A 20,053-nucleotide genomic window follows, 5' to 3' on the forward strand; every position below is an offset into this window, starting at 1 on the left:
TTCTGTTAGTTCTGTGCACTGCACACCATCATTGCTCTTGCAGTCTTGCTCTCCCATCATGCACCATTTTACAGAATGTTCCACGTCACCCCGCCTAGTGTTATAATGTTCATTTCTGATTTTGGTTAATAATCCCTTTCTATTACAGACACATTACTCATTCACTCACTCCTCCACGGCTACCAAAGAATCAATTTACACTTTAACTATAAAAAGTCTTTATGCATTCTTCCAGGAAAAATTGATATATTTGATTATTTATTTTATTTTTTTCATTTATTTTAATTATTTATCTCTTAAAAAATTTATTTTAATTATTTATTTTTTAAATTAGTTTAAAATGATCATTTTATCAGTTTAAAGTTAATTCTGTTAAAAACATTTAAATATTATCAGCTACAAATCGTCACAAGATGAAAAAATAAAAAAATCCCTTGATCCCAAATTGTTCTAGCTCCTTCTCTCTCCTTAAAACTATTAATCTTCTCTTAAAGCCTGAAACTTTTAACACTAATTTCTCATCAACTTCATCTCCTTTGAGTATCAAATTTGTTCCCATCATCTCGCTCTCCAACCTTTTTCAAATGGAATCCTTCTACTGAAAATCTCAAAAAATAATGAATCAAAGCTTATTATAGACCTAAATGGAACGTAATTTCCACTTCACCGTCATTGCTACATGTGCATGTCCTTCACATCACACACAATAGCAAGATTACCTCTTTGATGAGATTCCCAAATTCATTGTCCACGGTGTCATTTACCCAAATCCGATTATAAATTATGATTTGCGCGTGCATTTGTTGGATTTTTTTTATCAAAAGGAAGATTAGGATTGTGAATGATGACACTAATTTATTGGAAATGAATTCTCATATTTTGTTCATGCAATCAAGATTATTGCCTTTGATGAGATTACCAAATCCAGTGTCCATGTGTCATCTGATTATGAATTATGATTTGCATGGATATTTGTTGGATTTTGATAAAAAGGAAGATTAGGATTATGAATGATGAAACTAATTTATTGGAAATGAATTCTCATATTTTGTTCATGCAGTCAAGATTATTGTCTTTGATGAGATCACCAAATCCACCGTCCACGGTGTCATTCACCCAAATCTGATTATGAAGTATGATTTGCATGTACATTTGTTGGATTTTTTTTTTTATCAAAAAGAAGATTAGGATTGTTCATGCAGTGTTTCTTCTCATTTTTTGTGTTTGTGACGCCTCTTAGGTAGCAGTATTTCAATATTGTTAATAACATTAACTTCAAATTAACATAATGATCATTTTAGATATTTTTTAAAAGATAAAGGATTAAAATGAATTTTTTAAAAGATAAATAATTAAAATAATAAAAAAATATAAAGTTTTGCAGTTTTTTTTAATATTTGGCAATTGTAGTTCTCGCTTTATTTACGAGGAGTTTGAATGTAAAGAAATATATGAAAAAGAATGAGAATCTTTTAAAAATATGAGTCAGTTTTATATTTCTATTTTCAATTTAAATATTTGTTGAGTTTGATTTGTCCAGAGAGATCGAAAGACCATTTTTCATATTGACATCTCTCAGAACTTAGGTATGCTTATGTTCTTACTGGTTCTAGAAAAAAGTATTTGATCCAAAACAACCGTAATCATGCATGTTCCCTCATCAATACTGAATGGTCTGATTGGTCGCACAATGAAATTAAAGGGGGAATCAAGAAATGCCAGTATAATATATAGAAAAACCTTTTTTTAGTGGTAATTACATTTCATTTTTCTATTGTTATTTCTGTCACGGAAGTTGATTCCACATGTATAATAGAGAGAGAGCTTTAAAAAAAAGATAATTTTGAAAATAAAAACTTGTTAATGAATGAATCAGATTCTGGAGGAGGACAACATTGATTCTGAATTCCAAAGATGATGAAAAAAGAGAAAATACGTGACATTGCTGGCTCCGCCTCTCAGGTCCATCAATAATCAATGTTTTAAACCGATCATGTTTGCTTGTTTTTTTCGCGTTTTTCGGTCCAAACAAAGTTATGTAAAGTTGAATTAAGCTTATAACATGATTAATTATCTGGTTTCCTGTAAAAAAATGATTAATTATTTGATAGAAATGACTTTTAGTAATCGAAATTGTTTAATTTTAGTGAAATTGTTATTAAATATTAACTAATTAGAGAATAAATAATTAGAATACATCAACAATGTAGATTTTTTTATATTATTATTTAATCAATATTATATGTAATAAGTTTATTAATTTTGATAATAAGTATTTTAAAATCTGACACGTGACACAACTTTCTGATTAACTATCTATGTAAAAAAAAAACCCTTAATGATACATAAAATTAAACTCATTAAAGAAACAAATAATTATGTAACTAATAAAAATACCTTTATTCATCTCATATGTTTGACAATTCCTTGTGTCTGATTTTACGTTCGAAATCCTCCTTTACGAATATATTCACAACAAAATTGTGAAACGACACGGAAACAACAATTATAAATTTCAAGATTAAAATTTAGGCACATAAGGGGTATCGAATACCAAACCAAAGACACTGGACATATTGTTTTATTGAAAGTATTTTCTTTAGTTTTACGTAAAAAGGGTGAAGGTGAAGTAATGCTAAAAAGTGGGTTGGAAAGGTAGGTCAAAGGATGCATGAATGATCCGTGTAAGTACGGCAAATTAAAGTTACGTCTAAGAGACGACACGAAGCAAATGGTACTCCCTACCTCCTATTATAATTATACTGTAAGGAAATGATATGATTAACAAAAAATTTATAAATGAATTAATAATAATATAAGTTAGATTAATTTTATAAAATTATTATTTTTTATTTACGTGTCAAACAAATTAATACAACTATTATTTTCTGATAGAGGGAGTAATATTATGGTATGTGCACGAGAGGTGCAACGTTTGTGTTGACATGTTGCGTGTCTGTAACTGAAACAACACTAACAACCATGCACATGAATAAACGTTCTAACCACAAACATGTCCTTTTATATGGTTGGGAAATTCGGGTAGAAGCAATTTGGCTTTTAGCAAAAAAATAAATAAATTCCAATTCATGATTTATACTTACAAAAAGGAATTTAAAATTTTTAAGCATGTAATTTCATTTTCGATTTCGAAAGTTTCCTCTTGTCTGTATAATTAAAAATAGTATTAAAAGGAATATATATTTTAGTTCTTAGTTGTCTCTCAATTCAGAACAAAGTCTCTTATCTAATGAGTAGATGATATTTTGAGAAACTTAACTAAAAGAATGCACAGCTATTCCTTCTTATAGATGCAGAAGTTGTTCCAGCTGACTTTGCAATTACAAATTATGCTCTTTAAAAGTATTCATCTTTTTAGCTTGCTTTTGCTATTATGTTCACTTATGAAGTGAAAACTAAAGAGGAAAACATTAACTAATATTAAACTTAATAAATTCATTACTGAGTGTTACAAAAATATATATTATTAATTATTTGATCCTTTACCATAATGTAATGAGCTAATAGGTGTTATGTGAGCTGTAAAAAAAAAGTGTTATGTGACGGACTCTGAGCCACAAAATTCGAACTTCATGACATGTTATTAATCGAATTGGTTGAAATTCATTTCGATTACCGTATCTGGTGACATTATATTTATAATTTTTATTTTTATAAGTATGATTATCAAACTCTTGAATTAATTTGTTAATTCGAGAGTTTATAAATCTATTTATCCTTTTTGTGAGTTTTAGACTATGTAAAGTTTGAGTAAATTTGATAGATTTTTTTGAATTTATCAACGAATTTAACAAGTCACTAAGTTAAAAAAACTCACCAAAAATTATGTTATTCTCGAATACCAATTTTTTTATCTCTAATACTCGATGATCATGATCTACCACTACAATAACATCTCTTATTTTATTTTATTATATTATTGAAATGTTTAATTGATATGTTATTTATAAATATTTTGTTATTATTTTTATATGAAGTGAACTCTTATGAGTGTACGAGTTGATTTCACAAGTTGAGTCCATAAAAGTCTTGCGAGTAAACTTTGAAGTTTAATAATCTTATTTATATGTATGATTAAAATTATTTTTAGTTTAAATTTTTATTTATAAAAAATTGATTCTCATCATGATTTGGTCGTAATATGGTATTTTTAGTCATATTATATTAGTGCTTATTTTGAAGTGATATGCAATAAAGCATGTTTTAATTTATTTCACATTATTATTAAATAGAAATATAACTTATTTTTAATATTTAAAAGTTCATCTACACTAAAACTAATATATAATTTTTTAAAATTATTAAATCATAAACTGAAAAAACATGCACGCTTACGTTTAACGACAACGTAAAACATGCATGATACTGATGATACAACATCAATGTGATGATATCTTTTTTTTATCATCGTCAATGTAATGATAATATATATATATATATATATATATATATATATATATATATATATATATATATATATATATATATATATATATATATATTTGTACAAACGTGCAAATTACGTAAGGTTGAGAGTTTTTTTTTTCTTTCTAAAATACTGATTTAGTCATTTAACTTATCTTTGAAATTTGATTTCATCTTCTAATTATTAAATAATTTAATTTAATCTTTTAATTTTTAAAATCAGTTTAGAAATTGAAGTGAGCGATATTAATGTAGTAGAAACACATATGGCTTTTACATTTTTGGCTGTTTTAAATAGTCCATAATTATTTTCCACATACTAACAATTGGAGGGGGCACCTGATTGCCAATGAGGGGGATGAGGTGGGGGAGGGGTGAGAGCTCAATGATATCACCAACAATGGCAAAATTAAAAGACAATAATACCCTTTAACTTAACTTTTCATTTAAGAAATTCTATATCTAATGGTTACTACCAACTTGAGGTTTTTTTTTTTTTTTTTCATTAGAAGAAATCAACTTGAGTATTATTGTATTAATACGTTGATGTTTTTTTATTATGTTAGATATCACTTATACAAGTGGGCTAATGATTCAATATTTTATTAATAAGGCTAAATATGTTTTAATACTTGGAAATACTTTTTTTATATTTTAATTTCTATAAAAAAAATTCTTAGTCTTTATGTTTAAACATAACACATGTTTTTAATTAAATGTATCAAAAGTGAGTTAATCTAGCTCACTCCGGTTAGCTCATTAAGGATTTTCAAAAACCGAGTCAACCAAACTTTCTTTAATTTTTTATATTTAAAAAAATATTTAACTTGACTCGTTGTGTTATAATAGGTTAAGTGAGCTGAGCTGTTAATTTATCGATTTAATTCACGTTTAACCAAATAATAATATTTTATTTCATAACAGCAATTAAAAAAATAAAATATCAATGAAATTTAAAAATAAAAAAAGAAAGAAAAAATAAAATTTATGGCTATGTTACTCTGATAAAAGATACATCTAATTTATGAAAAAAAATTATGAAATATTCGGATTCGAAAAGCAAGTTTGAATTTAAAACCGAGGTTAGAGTCCAAATCCATCAACATTCACGCCCCAACCGAAACCAATGACTTATCACCAAAATTCAACAAATTGCCCATCAAATTGCATTAGTTTAATTAGTTAATTAATAATACTTTATACTCTATAATAATTAAAGCCAAACCCTTAACACAGAACAGAACCCCTTCTATATAATCTCCACCAAACCCCTCTTTTACTCTCCTCTCTCCTCTCTCGAAAACAGTGTTCCAAAATCCAAACACACTCTCTCTCCCCATGGCGTTGAACAATGGCGTCCCCGCCACCGGCACCGGCCTCATCGTCAGCTTCGGTGAGATGCTCATCGACTTCGTCCCCACCGTCTCTGGCGTGTCCCTGGCCGAGGCCCCTGGCTTCCTCAAGGCCCCCGGCGGCGCCCCCGCTAACGTCGCCATCGCCGTGTCGCGCCTCGGCGGCAAAGCCGCCTTCGTCGGCAAGCTCGGCGACGACGAGTTCGGCCACATGCTCGCCGGAATCCTCAAGGAAAACGGCGTTCGCGCCGACGGCATCAACTTTGACCAGGGCGCACGCACCGCCCTGGCCTTCGTGACCCTACGCGCCGACGGGGAGCGTGAGTTCATGTTCTACAGAAACCCCAGCGCCGACATGCTCCTCAAGCCCGAAGAACTCAATCTCGAACTCATCAGATCTGTATGCATCTTTTCCCTCTCTTAACTTTCTCGGAAAATTTTTAACCTTTTCCCTGAAAACGAAGTCTTTGTTCCATGTATGAGTTGAGATGTGTGATCTGTGAGGGGAGAATCCGTGAGGTCACGCGCGTGAGGGAACACGTGGGCTTAGGGTGGTAGATACTGCCACGTCAGGTTCCGTGTAGTGGGCCCTGCTACTAGATCTAGGATTTACAATTTCACATTTAAAGTTCGTGAAATTCGATGATTTTTGTTTTTTTTTTAAATCTGAAAAAATGACCGTTACCTATTAATGAAGGTCGCGTAGGTAAGTGGGTGGGGTTGATGAAATATGGCGGCACGTGCCTCTTGATTCAATAGTGCATAAAATCAGTCCGCAAAAGAATCAAGATTTTACTTTTTTTATCGGTTAAATTTGTATTGAAATACACATAGCAATAATTTCAACCGTAAATCACTGCAAATCAAACAAAACATGTACATGTAGTAATTGGATTCCTTCAAACCCAACAAAACAAACATAGAGCACAACGAAGGTCGTGGAGTTTTCAATTTTTTAATTTTTTTTATTCTGTCAAAAAACAAATCTTTTTATAAGATTTTCTATGCCGTTCGTGTTTGTCCACGCGCTAGGACGATGGATTATGCGCTTGGTGGTGTTATGTATTTGACTGTTGCTGGTTTGGATTTCTGCGTTTGTTTAGTCACCGTGCTATATCTTGCTGTGTTGGCTTTGACCAACACTCCCACGCGATTCTAGGCTTTCTCTTTTCTTTTTCACAAGTTGTTTTCTTCAACTAATTAATACTATTATGATTTTTTTACTTTGCGGATTTGATTCAAAATATTCAGAAAAGTTGTAAATTTGTTTATTTTTTAGCTGCATTGAATTTTGTGGTTTGTTTGAATCCCGAGATATACCCAGTGATCGGTGGAACCGATAAAGGTGTTATTGCCTCCATCTTATATCAATCTGTGTAAAAAAAATAATTTAAAACAAAGTTGTTAACTTTTACTGTAATTAAAAATTCATACTAAATAATTTTTCTTATTTCTCTATTTTGTTTGAAAGTTGCAGCATTTTTTTTCTTATCTCTATTTTTTAATTTGTTTAACTTGATCCTTCTATTTAATTTTTTTCAATATAGTTCTTTAATCGTCAATTTTAAAATGTTTAATATAATTCTTTAATTTGTCTATTTTTTTTTCTCAATAACAATTTTTTTTTGTAAGTTCTCAATAACAACATTAGCCTTACAATGGCATGTCTATTTTCTTTTGGACTAAGTTATTGCTCTTAATGAAAAAGGAGTCACATTACATATTACATACAGTATATTTCGACATTAGGAGAATCAAATTTAGCTTCTTTTTGTTTTTACATTTACATCAACACCCCTTAGGGAGCGGAGCGTAAGTATATTTTTATTAGATAGAGGGGATGTCAGAATAATGTACAAGGATTCCAAAGTGAAGGAAATAATTTTACGGTATAATTATTTATCCTTAGCTTGTCAGTGAAGGTCTATCAGTCTGTAACTGTGGGTCCATATTTTACAGCCTGACAACTAGCAAGTACTATGCCACTAACAAATAATTAAAAAAAATTGTATGATTTAGCGGCTTATTTCATGCTGGTACAATTAAATCAATTATGTATTCAACGGACATTATTGACCATTGTTAAAGTGATATATATATACTAGCACCATTTAGCAGTATGAGGTGGGTGGCTAAGTGAAAGTTGACCTTTTCAGGCAAAAGTTTTCCATTACGGATCAATCAGTTTGATCGTGGAGCCATGCAGATCAGCACACTTGAAGGCAATGGAAGTAGCCAAGGAATCTGGGTGCTTGCTCTCCTATGACCCCAACCTTCGTCTACCTTTGTGGCCTTCGGCTGAGGAAGCTCGTAAGCAAATACTGAGCATTTGGGAGAAGGCTGATTTGATCAAGGTCAGTGATGCGGAGCTTGAGTTCCTCACAGGAAGTGACAAGATTGATGATGAATCTGCTTTGTCATTGTGGCACCCCAATTTGAAGTTGCTCCTTGTCACTCTTGGGGAACATGGTTCCAGATACTACACCAAGGTAAAAACCCACCCTTCACTTTAATTACCTATTCCTTTGTTATTTTACTATTCTGTTGAACGTTAGTTGCTTTAGTGCTGTCACAGTATGGTAGATCCGTAGATATCTGTTTGGTTAGCTTTGATGTCATTGATGTGTCGCGGTCATTTTGTATGCTTTTTGCAATGGATAGGCTTGTAAACAAAGTTGCTTTCAGGCTGGGCCACCACGTGTTTCTCTGCTTCTCAACATTCTTTCCCTCCCTTTTTTTTTTTTTATCAAATCAAAATAAATTAAACCGCTCTGCACTTTATTCTCACCTGTTATGTCATTCATGGTAGCTCTGGAATTTCCATCTCACCTTTGTAAAGATTAAACTTTTAAGCATAACGTTTTGTCATGAAGCCATCTCTCACCTTAAAAATTGTTGATGGCTATATATATTTATTCACTTACACCTTCTGGTGGAGTGCTATTCTTTTTTTGCATCGTATATATCATTAGCATCTGTTATCTGCATAAACTCAGTTTTTTATTTTATGCTTTCTGCGTTCAGTTTTTTATTTTTATATATATATATTTTTTATGTTTTGTAATGATGTGTATTGTACTTTTGCCTTGAAACTGAAGAATGTTGATCTCAATTTGCAATAATTGTGTTTGGAAACAATAATTGTCTTTCCCCGTTTTTTCATAAAACCAGAGTTTCAAAGGATCGGTAGATGCTTTCCATGTCAATACAGTTGATACAACTGGTGCCGGTGATTCCTTTGTTGGTGCTTTATTGGCCAAGATTGTCGATGATCAGTCCATACTTGAAGTGAGTGCTTAGCTACCCCAATGGAAATACAAGTGTCTTGATAAAATTACAATAGATACTTGTAAAGATCCTTTTTAAATAGTGATTGACTTATTTTAACTTTCTGATTGCAGGATGAACCAAGGTTAAGAGAAGTACTGAAGTTTGCAAATGCATGTGGAGCTATTACAACTACCCAAAAGGGAGCAATTCCGGCCCTTCCCAAAGAGGAGGCTGCACTGAAACTGATCAAAGGGGGGTCATAGAATCTTTTGGCAAAATGCAAAAGTGCTAGCATGATTTCGTTTTCTTCCCCTAATGTTTAAATTTTCCGTTGGATTTGCTTGCTATAAGTTTAGGAGGGAACTTTTGTTTTTTCTCCTATGCACTGTTTTCAGGTTTTGCCAAATAACGCTTTCTTTCAAATTTTGAGATTAGCGATTGAATGAAAATTTGAATCATAAGCTCGGCCCATAGTTGCAACTTAAACAGCTGAAATTGTCTTCTGTCTAACTGTTCAATTTAAGTTTGCAGCAAACTGTTTTTGCAACCAATCATTTGAAGAAGAAAATAGAGGAGCGAAAGCCCAACCGATTGACTTTACGTCTTTACGCAGTTCAAAAAATCAGTAATACGAACAAGAATGATTCATGGGTCGTATTCATCACTTATAAGGAACTTTGAACATGCCATTTCTATTTACAATACCTAAAGCTCTACATAAATCACATTTCTATTTCGTGGATATTGTCTACACGTTTCAAAAGTAGTGTCAAATAACATCATGCGTGTGCGTGAGGAGATCAATTTATTTCTTACAGAGTAGAATTTGGCAATATAATAGATTAGTACGTCTTCTTGAAAGATATACAATACATAAAGTTCATTTGGTTCGGAACTCCATGTAACTACCCAATTTTATTATATAATACATGTGGCAAGCAAGTTGCAATGAGGTATGATATCCAGCTAAGGAATATATTTTCTGATAAATGTTTCCTTTTATTTGAATTCATTTACATACATTCTTTTTTTTTTTAAGTACACACCCTGTACTTGGTGGGATTCAAGTCTATTTTGACAGGTAGAGCCTAGAAGAGGGGGACATTTATAACACGATAGCTTGAGGATGATACTCAATAACCTCCATCTTTAACGACTTCCAAGCACTTGCACACCTTTCCCACTTTGCTTGCATGCGAGCCAGAAAAGCTTCTGCCCATTGTTCATTGCTCCCTCTCATGCTTAGATCACAAGGCAGTGAAAAACTGTTCGAAAGTGCTTAAAATGTCAATAATCTGCCGATAGACTAAATAGCATTCGTATGATTTTAAATTTAATCCATTATTTGTGTAATCTGTCACACTAACCGATGATGATGATGACGATGATTATCAAAACTAAAACCAAATGCATAACTGAGTGAAAAATTTAAAGTAGATTTAGAACAGACTGCAGTCTCACACAATTACCAAAGATTTAGCTTGGCCCAGGTCACAAAATGCTTTCAGTGGATTTCATATCCATTCACTACAACTAAAGTCCACCCATATGGAGTTCAATTTGTCAATAGCCACACCTCTAGTTCGATTGCCAAAGGTTCTAACTGACTATGATATTAACAAATACAAAAATGTAGTATTTACCTTAACAGCTCTTCTGCTTGAGTCCCTTTCTTGAGAGTACTATTCCTGCAAGAACTCAAATTTTAATGTACTCAATTTGTGAGAAATTGTTTAACAAGAAAAACAAATGAAAGATTGCCACCTTTGGTTAATCCAATATAGGTTGTAAGTCAATGATACCATTCCAAATCCCAATTAGTTTGAACATTGAATAGTTGGCAAGCATATACATTACACCTCTTTGACTCTTGGCATAAAACATCTAAAAGTGGATATCACATTATCCTTGTTATCTCTTTTTTCCTACTCTGCTTTTCTGAACAAAAATTTCAACACAAACTATGTTCTGGAGAATTTAAAACAATTTCTACATCAAACATATAATGGAAGTTTCATAACGTAAAGCATGGATAAATGGCATAAAAAATATGAAGATATTTGGTTGCAAGATTATAAATGGCATCAGAAATATGCTCCTTGCCAAACAGATAGACCACCGGGTAGCCTAGAAGCCATCTGAAGCAAATAAAACATACTAAAATGAGATAGTCCCATCACAAATTACATGTTTAATAAGGAATAAGAAAAAGAAAATAGCTATGTAGAATCTAGTTTTAGGGAGTGACTGAGTGTATTACCATGACATACTAATGTGACAGTATTAACTAACTACTTTTCATTGACATTCATTCAGGGTAACTAAATATAACAGATTAACAGTGTAGCCAACCATTTTATTTGAATAAACTCAGTCCTTGAAAGAATCTCCAACAGAAAAAAAGTATAAGCTGTAACATACTACATACTACTAAATGCAATCTGTGCAACATTCCATGCTAGGTCTACGAACTATGGAGTGTAAAGTGGTTGAAAGGGAATGAGGATTACCCATTCAAGGTTGGCACAGTGATGTCCATGCAGTTACTGAGCAGAAGGAGAGGAAGAGCTCTGACACGTGGCGTTGGCGTTAGGATCATCCGTAGATTTTGGTTCCTGCGGCGGTGAGAATATCGTTAAAAACAGCCGCTGAATCGATACTAATTGGCTTTACTCTGTTTGTGTCATCATCTGAAGAGTGAACACAACACACAGAAGGTGTTGAAGCTGAGGCATGATTCCAACGTAGTCTAGCAATATATATATAATATTGCTAAATTTAATGTTATTAATTAAATTAATTTTCTAAATTCTTGTGAATTTATTAAATGAATCTAATATAAAGAGGCAAAGATAGTATTCTTCCATACCAAAAGAAAACACTTATTTTTTCTTTCTATTTACACAATTTTTTTTATTTTTGTATAAAAATGTACATTGAGATTTTTTAGAGAGAGAAAGGAATTGAAGGATTTTTTGGATCCAACGCCGGGCCCAATTCAATCCAAAAGTTTTACAAATTTTGAATTATCAAAGTTAGGTAGATTAGTAAATCCAAAATTGCAAATTAAGAAAAGCGAACAAATAAATAAAAAATGAGAAAGAGAATCTGTTGTTTCCGAAAGAGCATCAGCACAGTGGAGATAAATTCTAAAGGGCTGACCAAGATTTTTCTGAGCTTGGCGCTATCATTAGAGACTAGAGAGAGTGTAGAAAGATTCTCTCTCTCAATCCAAATTATTCCATCAAGTTTGTAAAGAGACAAACTAACCTTGTCGTTCATTTCTTTTTGCAAAGTTGCCAATCGACTATGCTAGCTTCTCTTCTTTTGAGACTCTAAATCATTTACCTTTTTGTGTTCAATAGTCGATCATGAACCAAAGCTGTTAATTTTGTTTCTGTCAACAAAATCCAAAATGATATCAGATAAAATGTCCGGATTTGAAAAGCTCAAATAAATTATGCATGCTTTTGGTTGTAAAAAAATGTTTGCAGTTTAGGTATTTTAATACATAAAATGTATTTCAAACATAAAATAAAATTGATTACAAAATAAAAATATTAACAATATTTTTATTATCATTAAAGGAAAGATTTACAAAACACTAAATATTAAATAAAAATTATATTTTTACATAACTGTGATTATTATATTAATCAATAATAGATTTAATTAGTAAAAAAGTTCATTATCTTAAAAAGTAATTAGATTTTTTTCATTAGCCTTTTGTTTTCTACTCATTTATTTATACCTCAAAAGACATAATCGATTCAAAATTGCACGTGATACACAGATCAAACAGTAAGTCTTAGTTGTAATCATAATTAACCTTAAAAAATAAACAATAATCATAAAAAATATAATATTTTAATTTATTGGTAGAATTTAAAACTACAACATATATAATTAAATTAGAAGTACACTTTAAAATAAATGATATGATTTTTAATTTTTTAATCCATATCCTTAAAATAATAAAGAAGATGAAGGTGCATAGATCTTAAACAATAGGTGATGGCGACGCTGGGTGGTGCTGAACACACGCGGTGATGGTGGTGGTGAATGCATGACATGGTTGAGGAGGCAGAGAAAGAGTTGGGCGGACATGAAGAAGAAGCATAAGCGGAAGTGAAACGTAGAAAGAAAATCGTATCTCTCTTCTTAAGTTTTTAGTTGACAAATATCATACACTTGGGTTGGAATCACTCAAACCTAACTTCCCAAAAAAAAAAACATTATAATTTCATAATTGAAAATCAGACGAAAAGAATTTACATGGAGTGATAATTTTATAAGAATGAAAAATATATTTTAGCAAAACTAATATAATGAGAGAAGTATAATAATAGTATTGAAAAATTTTACATAAGCTTAATGATATGAAAAAAAATGCTAATAGGGTTTGAAGATTTTGTTTATGATATTATGACTATGTTCAACAAAATTAGTTGAAAAGTTAATTAGAAGTTGAAAGTTAAAAATTTTGTTAATAACTGGAAGCTAAAAAAACTAATTTATTAAATTAAAAGTGTTTGGTAAAATTAATTGTTAAAGTAGTTAAAAAATATAAATGATAGAAAAATAATAAAATCATGATTTATTTTAAAAAGGTAACAAGGAAAATGAATAAATATATAGAAGATAAAAATAAAAAAAATATAAAAATTTTAAAATTTTTATTTAAAGTAGTGTTTCAAAAAACGCTAAAACTACTAAGAAGTTATTATAAACGTTTGTTTACCAAATAATCAAATAAACTTTTCAATTATCAAAAGAAACAATTAGAACATAACTTAAATGTTTTGTTGAACATGACTTATGTTGAACATAGTTAGAAGTTACTAAAAAATTATTAAAGAAATTTGATTATCACCCTTATATATAACACTTTTTTCTCAAATCTACTTGTCCCTTCTTATAAAGACTCTTTTAAATTATCTTTTACATTAATTATTTCTTAATCAATATACTCTTGATTACTTTATGATAAATGTTATGAATTAAAAAGATAAATTATCTCTCTATAACAAGGATTAAAGAATCAGACTAGCACACACAATCATTAATTAGTATAAAATAATTAAGTGGAAAGAGAAAGATGATGGAATCATGATAATTTTAAGTGTAATTTTAAAAAAATAATAAAAATTAATAATAAATTCAATGTTATTATTTAAATTAATCACATTTCTTCCAAATACATGAATTAGTTAAAAATATCTTATATTTAGAAACAAAAGGGAGTATAACTGTCGGTTGTTCCCTTATTTTTTCATAATTTAACGCTAGGGCTCGATTGGATATCCCCGTTAGAGTAAATTCAACAACATTGTTTGCTTAAATATACATTCTACCACTATTTATGTGGTTCCTATTGATATAGTTCCAAGATTAAGTTAAATTTAAAATAAGAAGACTTACTAAGTATTGTAGGAGTTTAATTCTCGTCGCAAACATCTGAATTGTGAAAAGGTGATGCATACAAACGCTCTTCCAGACATTAGGGATGCATACAAACAAAATGCCCCTTAGTGGGGGATTGGGGAAGATGATGTCTCAATTTGGTGGGGGATTGGGGAAGATGTGACCGTGGGAGAATCCCCCTTAGTGTATGAAGCATAAGGACAAGGATAATTTATTCCCCAAAGGCATAGATTCTATGCTATCCAGCAAAAAAAACACCTCAAGTACAATACTTATCAACTCCACACAACTTGTGAAAATTATTGTTAGTGAAGTATGAATAATTGAATATACAACATATCAACATGTCTGAATGGAATAGTTTTTTGAGAAAACAATAATCTTTTTCGACAATTCACTAAATAGCTTTTAAAAAAAGAAAAAAAAATTATTTTCCCATAATTAATCTTTTCCAATCATGCATGCACCATCCCATATGGCAAGCCACACACTTAGCCAAGATCAGGCACAGTAAAATACTCATCATCATCATCATTTAGGACTTCAATCCTAGGCTTTTTGTGGGACATGTAGGATTTGGAAGTTCTGTATGAAGCAACACTGCTACTGTTATGAGTTACTGGAAGCTGAGGTACTTCAGCTGCAGCCAAGGCTTCCTGAGCAAATTGTTCACCAAAAATACCCACATCTGTAAGCCATTCCAGCTCTCCAAACTGCAGAGATTCCTTCTGAACACAGAAATAAAGTCGGAGTTACAAATATTATAAGGCAAAAGGCACATCATCATTAAGTAACTAGTTAACTATTCATAAAGGCCAGGATCAAAATTTCCATGTCATTAGCCCTTCAACAGAATAAAGTGCAGATGCATATAGTTCAAAGTATATATCAAATTATCAAAAATAAAATAAAACTGAAATCAAGTCCCGGGGTTCAATACAAAATTATTTATTATTTACTATTTATTAACCTACTGCTGCCTAATTATTCTGTAAACATAACTAGCCTCTACTACCTTGATGGTTCTTTCATATAAAATTGAATGCTTGATTATGCACAGGCAGTGCCAAAATAAGTAAGGAGGCACAAGACAATCATTTATACATCATCAGTTCAAGGAAAACTCTTCAATGTAATTTTTGTCCTTATCAATCTCTTGATCAACAAAGAATCAACGGAAAACTAATTGGATTGATAAGAAAACAATAAATCAATTTTTTCACATTTTCCAGCCACATTAAACACAATTATAATGTTCACATGTACCATGATGATTGGATACGACTATGCTATTGTTCTATATGGCTGTTCAAAGATGTCTATAGACAACAAATGAAACATGTAACGCTACTATTAACACCTTTCAGTTATAACACTCCAATTACTTAGTTGAGTTAGTTCATCACGTATATGTATTATGTAACTCAAATTATTATTATGAAATAAAGCTGTCTTACTTTCTCAGGTGATTCAAAGGCTGTTAGTTCCAATAAGTCATCAACAGCCCAAGAGGAAGTGAAGCTAGGCACTTGGTGAGGAGGAATTTTCGCAGAAACTTGTTGTGCATTCCTAGTAGGAGGCTCCAAGTGACTTTTTTCATTGTCCTTGGTGCAATTAGAACTCGATGCCACTCGGATACCAGTAGCAAGGAAGCGCTGGTGGTTCGCAGAAAGGCTTCCGGCTGAATGAATTGGTTCATCACAATCCTGACAGAAGAGTGCTCTGTCTTCAACACAAAATATGAATGCTGGCTTGTCCTGTTGGTATATGTAGGAGAAAGGAAAGAACAAAATGAGCAATACTTCTAAGAAACTTGTTACAATATCCATCAGTAGAGGTATTAATTCATAACACTATACACGAAATATCCTAATCCAGATCTCATCAGTTAACCTAACTCAAGATCCCAGTGTCAAGGGTATAATTCAGTCTACAAGTTTCTACATAATACATTTCACAAGGATTTAGAAAATAGCAAGCTACATTCTCACCATGCACCAGCAGAAAGTGTATTTAACAATGTCTTTAAGAAACAAAAAAGAATTCTCACTTGATGCTTAAATAGATTCAATTGGAAAACAAAAGAGAGAGAGAGAGAGAGAGACTCACTTCATTGGTAGTGCTTATGCTTCAATTAACACAGTAATCGGCAGTCTCACACAGTTTTAGTAAAATGGTATAATATCATGAACATATTTATTAGTAAAAACTAACAAGCTCAACATAAAACTAGCACATGAATTGATTGAGAGATGACTTTATAACATAAAATTAGAAGAGACACAAATATATTTGAGGTGCTTACTTGGCAAATGTCACATCTTGGAAGCTTGCTTGATAGACATTGAAGAAGAAGCCTTTGGTGCTTGCTTGCAAGCTTGTTTGCAGCATGAACTTCAACGTCACATTTGGCACACAAAGCTGCCTCATCCGCACAACAAATCACTGTTGCCGGAGCTCTCTCACACACATCACACTGAATTTTCATGTTAACTCTTCTCTTCCTTCTACAACACTAAAAAGTTGGTCTTCTTTTAGCTAACAACTTTTTTCACTGGAAATGTTAACGAACCCTTTACCAGACACGGTAGTTTTGTAAAGCCAAAAATGAAGAACGATGTGGTGTAGAAAGATTAGGACATGGTGTGGAGATGAGAACAAAAAAAGAAGAAGAACATAGTTAACATTTGTAGTACAATACACAGTTGGTATTTAATGTGGGAAGAAACTGTTGAACACAGAAAAGGAAGTGTCTGGATGAGGATTAAGAGCTGGTGGGGATGCAAAGATAAGGATTTGGATGTTGCATATCAGTTTCTGTAAGGAAAATAGAAAAACAACACGGATTAGTGGGGTTAACTTGTCAAACTTGTGTGTGGCTGTGGAAGCATCAACAAAGTACAAACCATGTTTGAGTGGCCACTATATTTTCTAGATATTCTATCACTAGTAAAGACAGCTGCCTTATATGTATGTTTTAAAATCGGATACAACTAATTATTTTGAATAATTGTGAATATGGATTAATCTCAATTACTATCAATTTGTGTGTTTGCCAATTTTCCAACATTGAAATAAAGAGACACTTAAATGTTTAACTATCCTTGCATTTGATATTTTGCTAGTCAACAAGTTGGCATATCATCCCATGCTTTCTAAATGATTGGATGGAATGAATCGTTATCAAACTCAGGAATCACACGGCCACAGTTTCATAACAATTTTGTTTTGAAAAAAAATTCTCTTTTTTTTTAAAAAAATGTTTCTTATAATAATTTAGATTTTTAAAAGATAATAATTTAATTTATTATATCATGTTAGTTTGTATGGATTAAATGGAAAGATTGTTGATTAACTCATGTTCTTTAACTTTTCCTATTGCAAATTATAGTCTATGGAAAACTTACTAGTTTATATGAAGTGGTTTTGGAACCTGGCCGGTTACTTCTTTTTCAAATATGGAAATTTTCAATTAATCTAAAATGAAGTGGTGGTCCGTGGAGAAACAAAGTAAAACAGTTTTGGACAGATTTTTTAAGTACACATGTGTTGTCACAAATCTAGTAGGCAACAGTTCAAAGATTAGGAAAGCATGATCGAGATAACTTATTCTAGTTATAGGTTGATAATTCTTTGTAAGATTGATTTATGAAAAGAGATTTAACTATGTAAATTATCATAAATTATTTTTATGATTTTTTATTTTTACAGATAAAAAAATATAAAACATTACGTCCACATACAAGATACGTGATTATTATATAATGGATAAAATTTAAATACAATTTTATATAGGTGTTGTTAGTGTCATTTTCTAATTAAAATTAGAGTAATTTCATCTTGCTAATCGACAAAACTCCAATTTTAATCAAATAACAATATAAACAACACCTAAAAAGATATATATATATATATTATAATCTTTACATAACCTTAGTTTTGTTCAACCATGGGATAAAACATCTTAAGGTAACAAGAACCAGCGACTGTGAAGACATTTTGATCCTAAAAACCTTGATGCCAACCCTTCTCTTGGAGACCCCACGACGCATGCCCAAAACAACTCCCATTGCGACTTGATTAACCTCTTTCACTGACTTCTTCAACTTTTCCTTGAAGCTACCATTGTTTTTTCTTTCCAAACTCAAATGGTAACTATTCAGAAACGCTCTTCTTGCCTCACAAAATTCACGACCACGCCTAGACCACCCTCCATGATCAAGTTGCGGATTGTACGTTAGTTGGGGTGATTGATCATCAGAAGGTGCATTGGGACGTACTTTGGAGTGTCTCATTAGAAAAGAACTAAGAAATGATGAGAACCACATCACATGTGTGTGGCCGTGAAAAAACACTGGCCACTACAAAAGGATTTATATAGTCACATATTGGTTTGATTTTTTAGATAACCTTGGCTTGGTGGTTAAACCATAGAGGAAATTAATGTAACCGGGTTGGTAGCTTGGTTTCACTCAAGATTAATTAGCAAAACCTCATACTCTAGTTTGATGCGTATAAATTCTTCTTGAAAATTGGCACGTTAATTAATTATTCCCGAGAGGTGTTTTTTCGTAGGTAATTTTAACTACCGTTGAAAGGCAATGAATGCACAAACTTGCAGTGCGGTTTTCCTTTCCTTTCATGAATGAATGAATAACGAAATTCAAAAGTTGCATGGAGTATTATTTTTTTTTTTTCTGATTATATTTTCAAGATTGGAATTTTATTCACCATGTGTATGGAATTTTATGCACAAACTACTACATTACAACTCGTGGCTGGCAACAAAATAGTAACAAAGATATCCAAGCGTAACACATACGCTACCAATTACAATTAGTTGACTCTTGTCAACAACAAGAACAATTAGTTTCTTGAAATTCCTTTCGTGGCTTATGATAAATAAATGAATGAATGAATAAGCTGGTAGTATTGTTTAAAACTAGCGGCTAATATTTAGAAATATGCATGCAAGTCTTTTTAATCAGTAATCTCAAAAGGAAAAGGTACATGTGAAAGTTCCATAGTTTTTCTTTTCCCCTCTTTATCATAAATTTTATTTCTTTTTCAGATAAGAAAAAAAATTCTATTCTTTAAACACGAAATATACATTGAGAAAATAACTTTCTCGTTTAAAATAATTGTTGCAACCGGAGACAAATCTTGATTCTCCTTGAAGGTTAGTAATAGGTAATGCTTATGCTCCTTGGCAAGTGTGTGTTTGAGAATATACTTGCAAACACATTCCGATACCTAAAAAAGTGTTGCAAGTATGAAAATGAGAGAAAATTTGATTTTCCTTTTCCCCATTGTTGTATAGAGCTGAGGTCAACGAAACTAAAATCTTCATAATAAGGAATCCCAACTTTATTTTATTTTTTTAGGTTATCTAACTTCAAATTAAAATGTTTGTTTTTAGAAATGCTAACACTCTTTAAAAAGTATTCTCTCTTGTTGCTTAAAATCTATTGAAAATAATAAAATTTAGTCGGCCTTGTATTTTATTTAACAATTTTTTGTCTCAATTTTATATTTTTTTGATAAATTTTAACTAGTATAGA

The 20,053-nt window shown here is 31.5% G+C and overlaps 2 protein-coding genes and 1 long non-coding RNA gene across 3 annotated transcripts; 1 reads left to right on the forward strand and 2 right to left on the reverse strand.

Moving 5' to 3' along the window:
- The first annotated feature begins 5,696 nt into the window (after positions 1 to 5,696).
- Positions 5,697 to 9,556, forward strand: LOC114375763 (probable fructokinase-4). Its single transcript, XM_028333617.1, has 4 exons — positions 5,697 to 6,198; positions 7,955 to 8,287; positions 8,970 to 9,086; positions 9,200 to 9,556. Exons 1-4 carry the CDS (start codon positions 5,785 to 5,787, stop codon positions 9,329 to 9,331), a joined length of 996 nt encoding a protein of 331 aa, XP_028189418.1. The 5' UTR covers positions 5,697 to 5,784; the 3' UTR covers positions 9,332 to 9,556.
- On the reverse strand, positions 9,438 to 11,810 carry LOC114375764. The gene is made up of 3 exons (XR_003658838.1): positions 11,579 to 11,810; positions 10,712 to 10,756; positions 9,438 to 10,333 (listed from the first exon to the last, which is right to left on the reverse strand). It is a non-coding gene; the product is annotated as an uncharacterized LOC114375764 (long non-coding RNA).
- Positions 11,811 to 14,680: 2,870 nt separating this feature from the next.
- Positions 14,681 to 17,308, reverse strand: LOC114376644 (B-box zinc finger protein 24-like). The gene is made up of 3 exons (XM_028334848.1): positions 16,798 to 17,308; positions 15,950 to 16,249; positions 14,681 to 15,220 (listed from the first exon to the last, which is right to left on the reverse strand). Exons 1-3 carry the CDS (start codon positions 16,978 to 16,980, stop codon positions 14,984 to 14,986), a joined length of 720 nt encoding a protein of 239 aa, XP_028190649.1. The 5' UTR covers positions 16,981 to 17,308; the 3' UTR covers positions 14,681 to 14,983.
- Positions 17,309 to 20,053: the final 2,745 nt, after the last annotated feature.

The sequence above is a fragment of the Glycine soja genome, chromosome 11, assembly GCF_004193775.1.
Source record: "Glycine soja cultivar W05 chromosome 11, ASM419377v2, whole genome shotgun sequence".
Taxonomy (NCBI): Eukaryota; Viridiplantae; Streptophyta; class Magnoliopsida; order Fabales; family Fabaceae; genus Glycine; species Glycine soja.

What these genes read in the sequence shown, in the direction of transcription:
- LOC114375763 (XM_028333617.1), top strand. Translation starts at nt 5,785, where the DNA reads ATGGCGTTGAACAATGGCGTCCCCGCCACCGGCACCGGCCTCATCGTC. An exon ending in GTTCCAGATACTACACCAAG is followed by an intron (nt 8,288 to 8,969) that starts GTAAAAACCCAC and finishes TCATAAAACCAG; the next exon opens with AGTTTCAAAGGATCGGTAGA. An exon ending in ATGATCAGTCCATACTTGAA is followed by an intron (nt 9,087 to 9,199) that starts GTGAGTGCTTAG and finishes TTCTGATTGCAG; the next exon opens with GATGAACCAAGGTTAAGAGA.
- LOC114376644 (XM_028334848.1), bottom strand. Translation starts at nt 16,980, where the DNA reads ATGAAAATTCAGTGTGATGTGTGTGAGAGAGCTCCGGCAACAGTGATT. An exon ending in CAAGATGTGACATTTGCCAA is followed by an intron (nt 16,250 to 16,797) that starts GTAAGCACCTCA and finishes ATATACCAACAG; the next exon opens with GACAAGCCAGCATTCATATT. An exon ending in CCTTTGAATCACCTGAGAAA is followed by an intron (nt 15,221 to 15,949) that starts GTAAGACAGCTT and finishes TTCTGTGTTCAG; the next exon opens with AAGGAATCTCTGCAGTTTGG.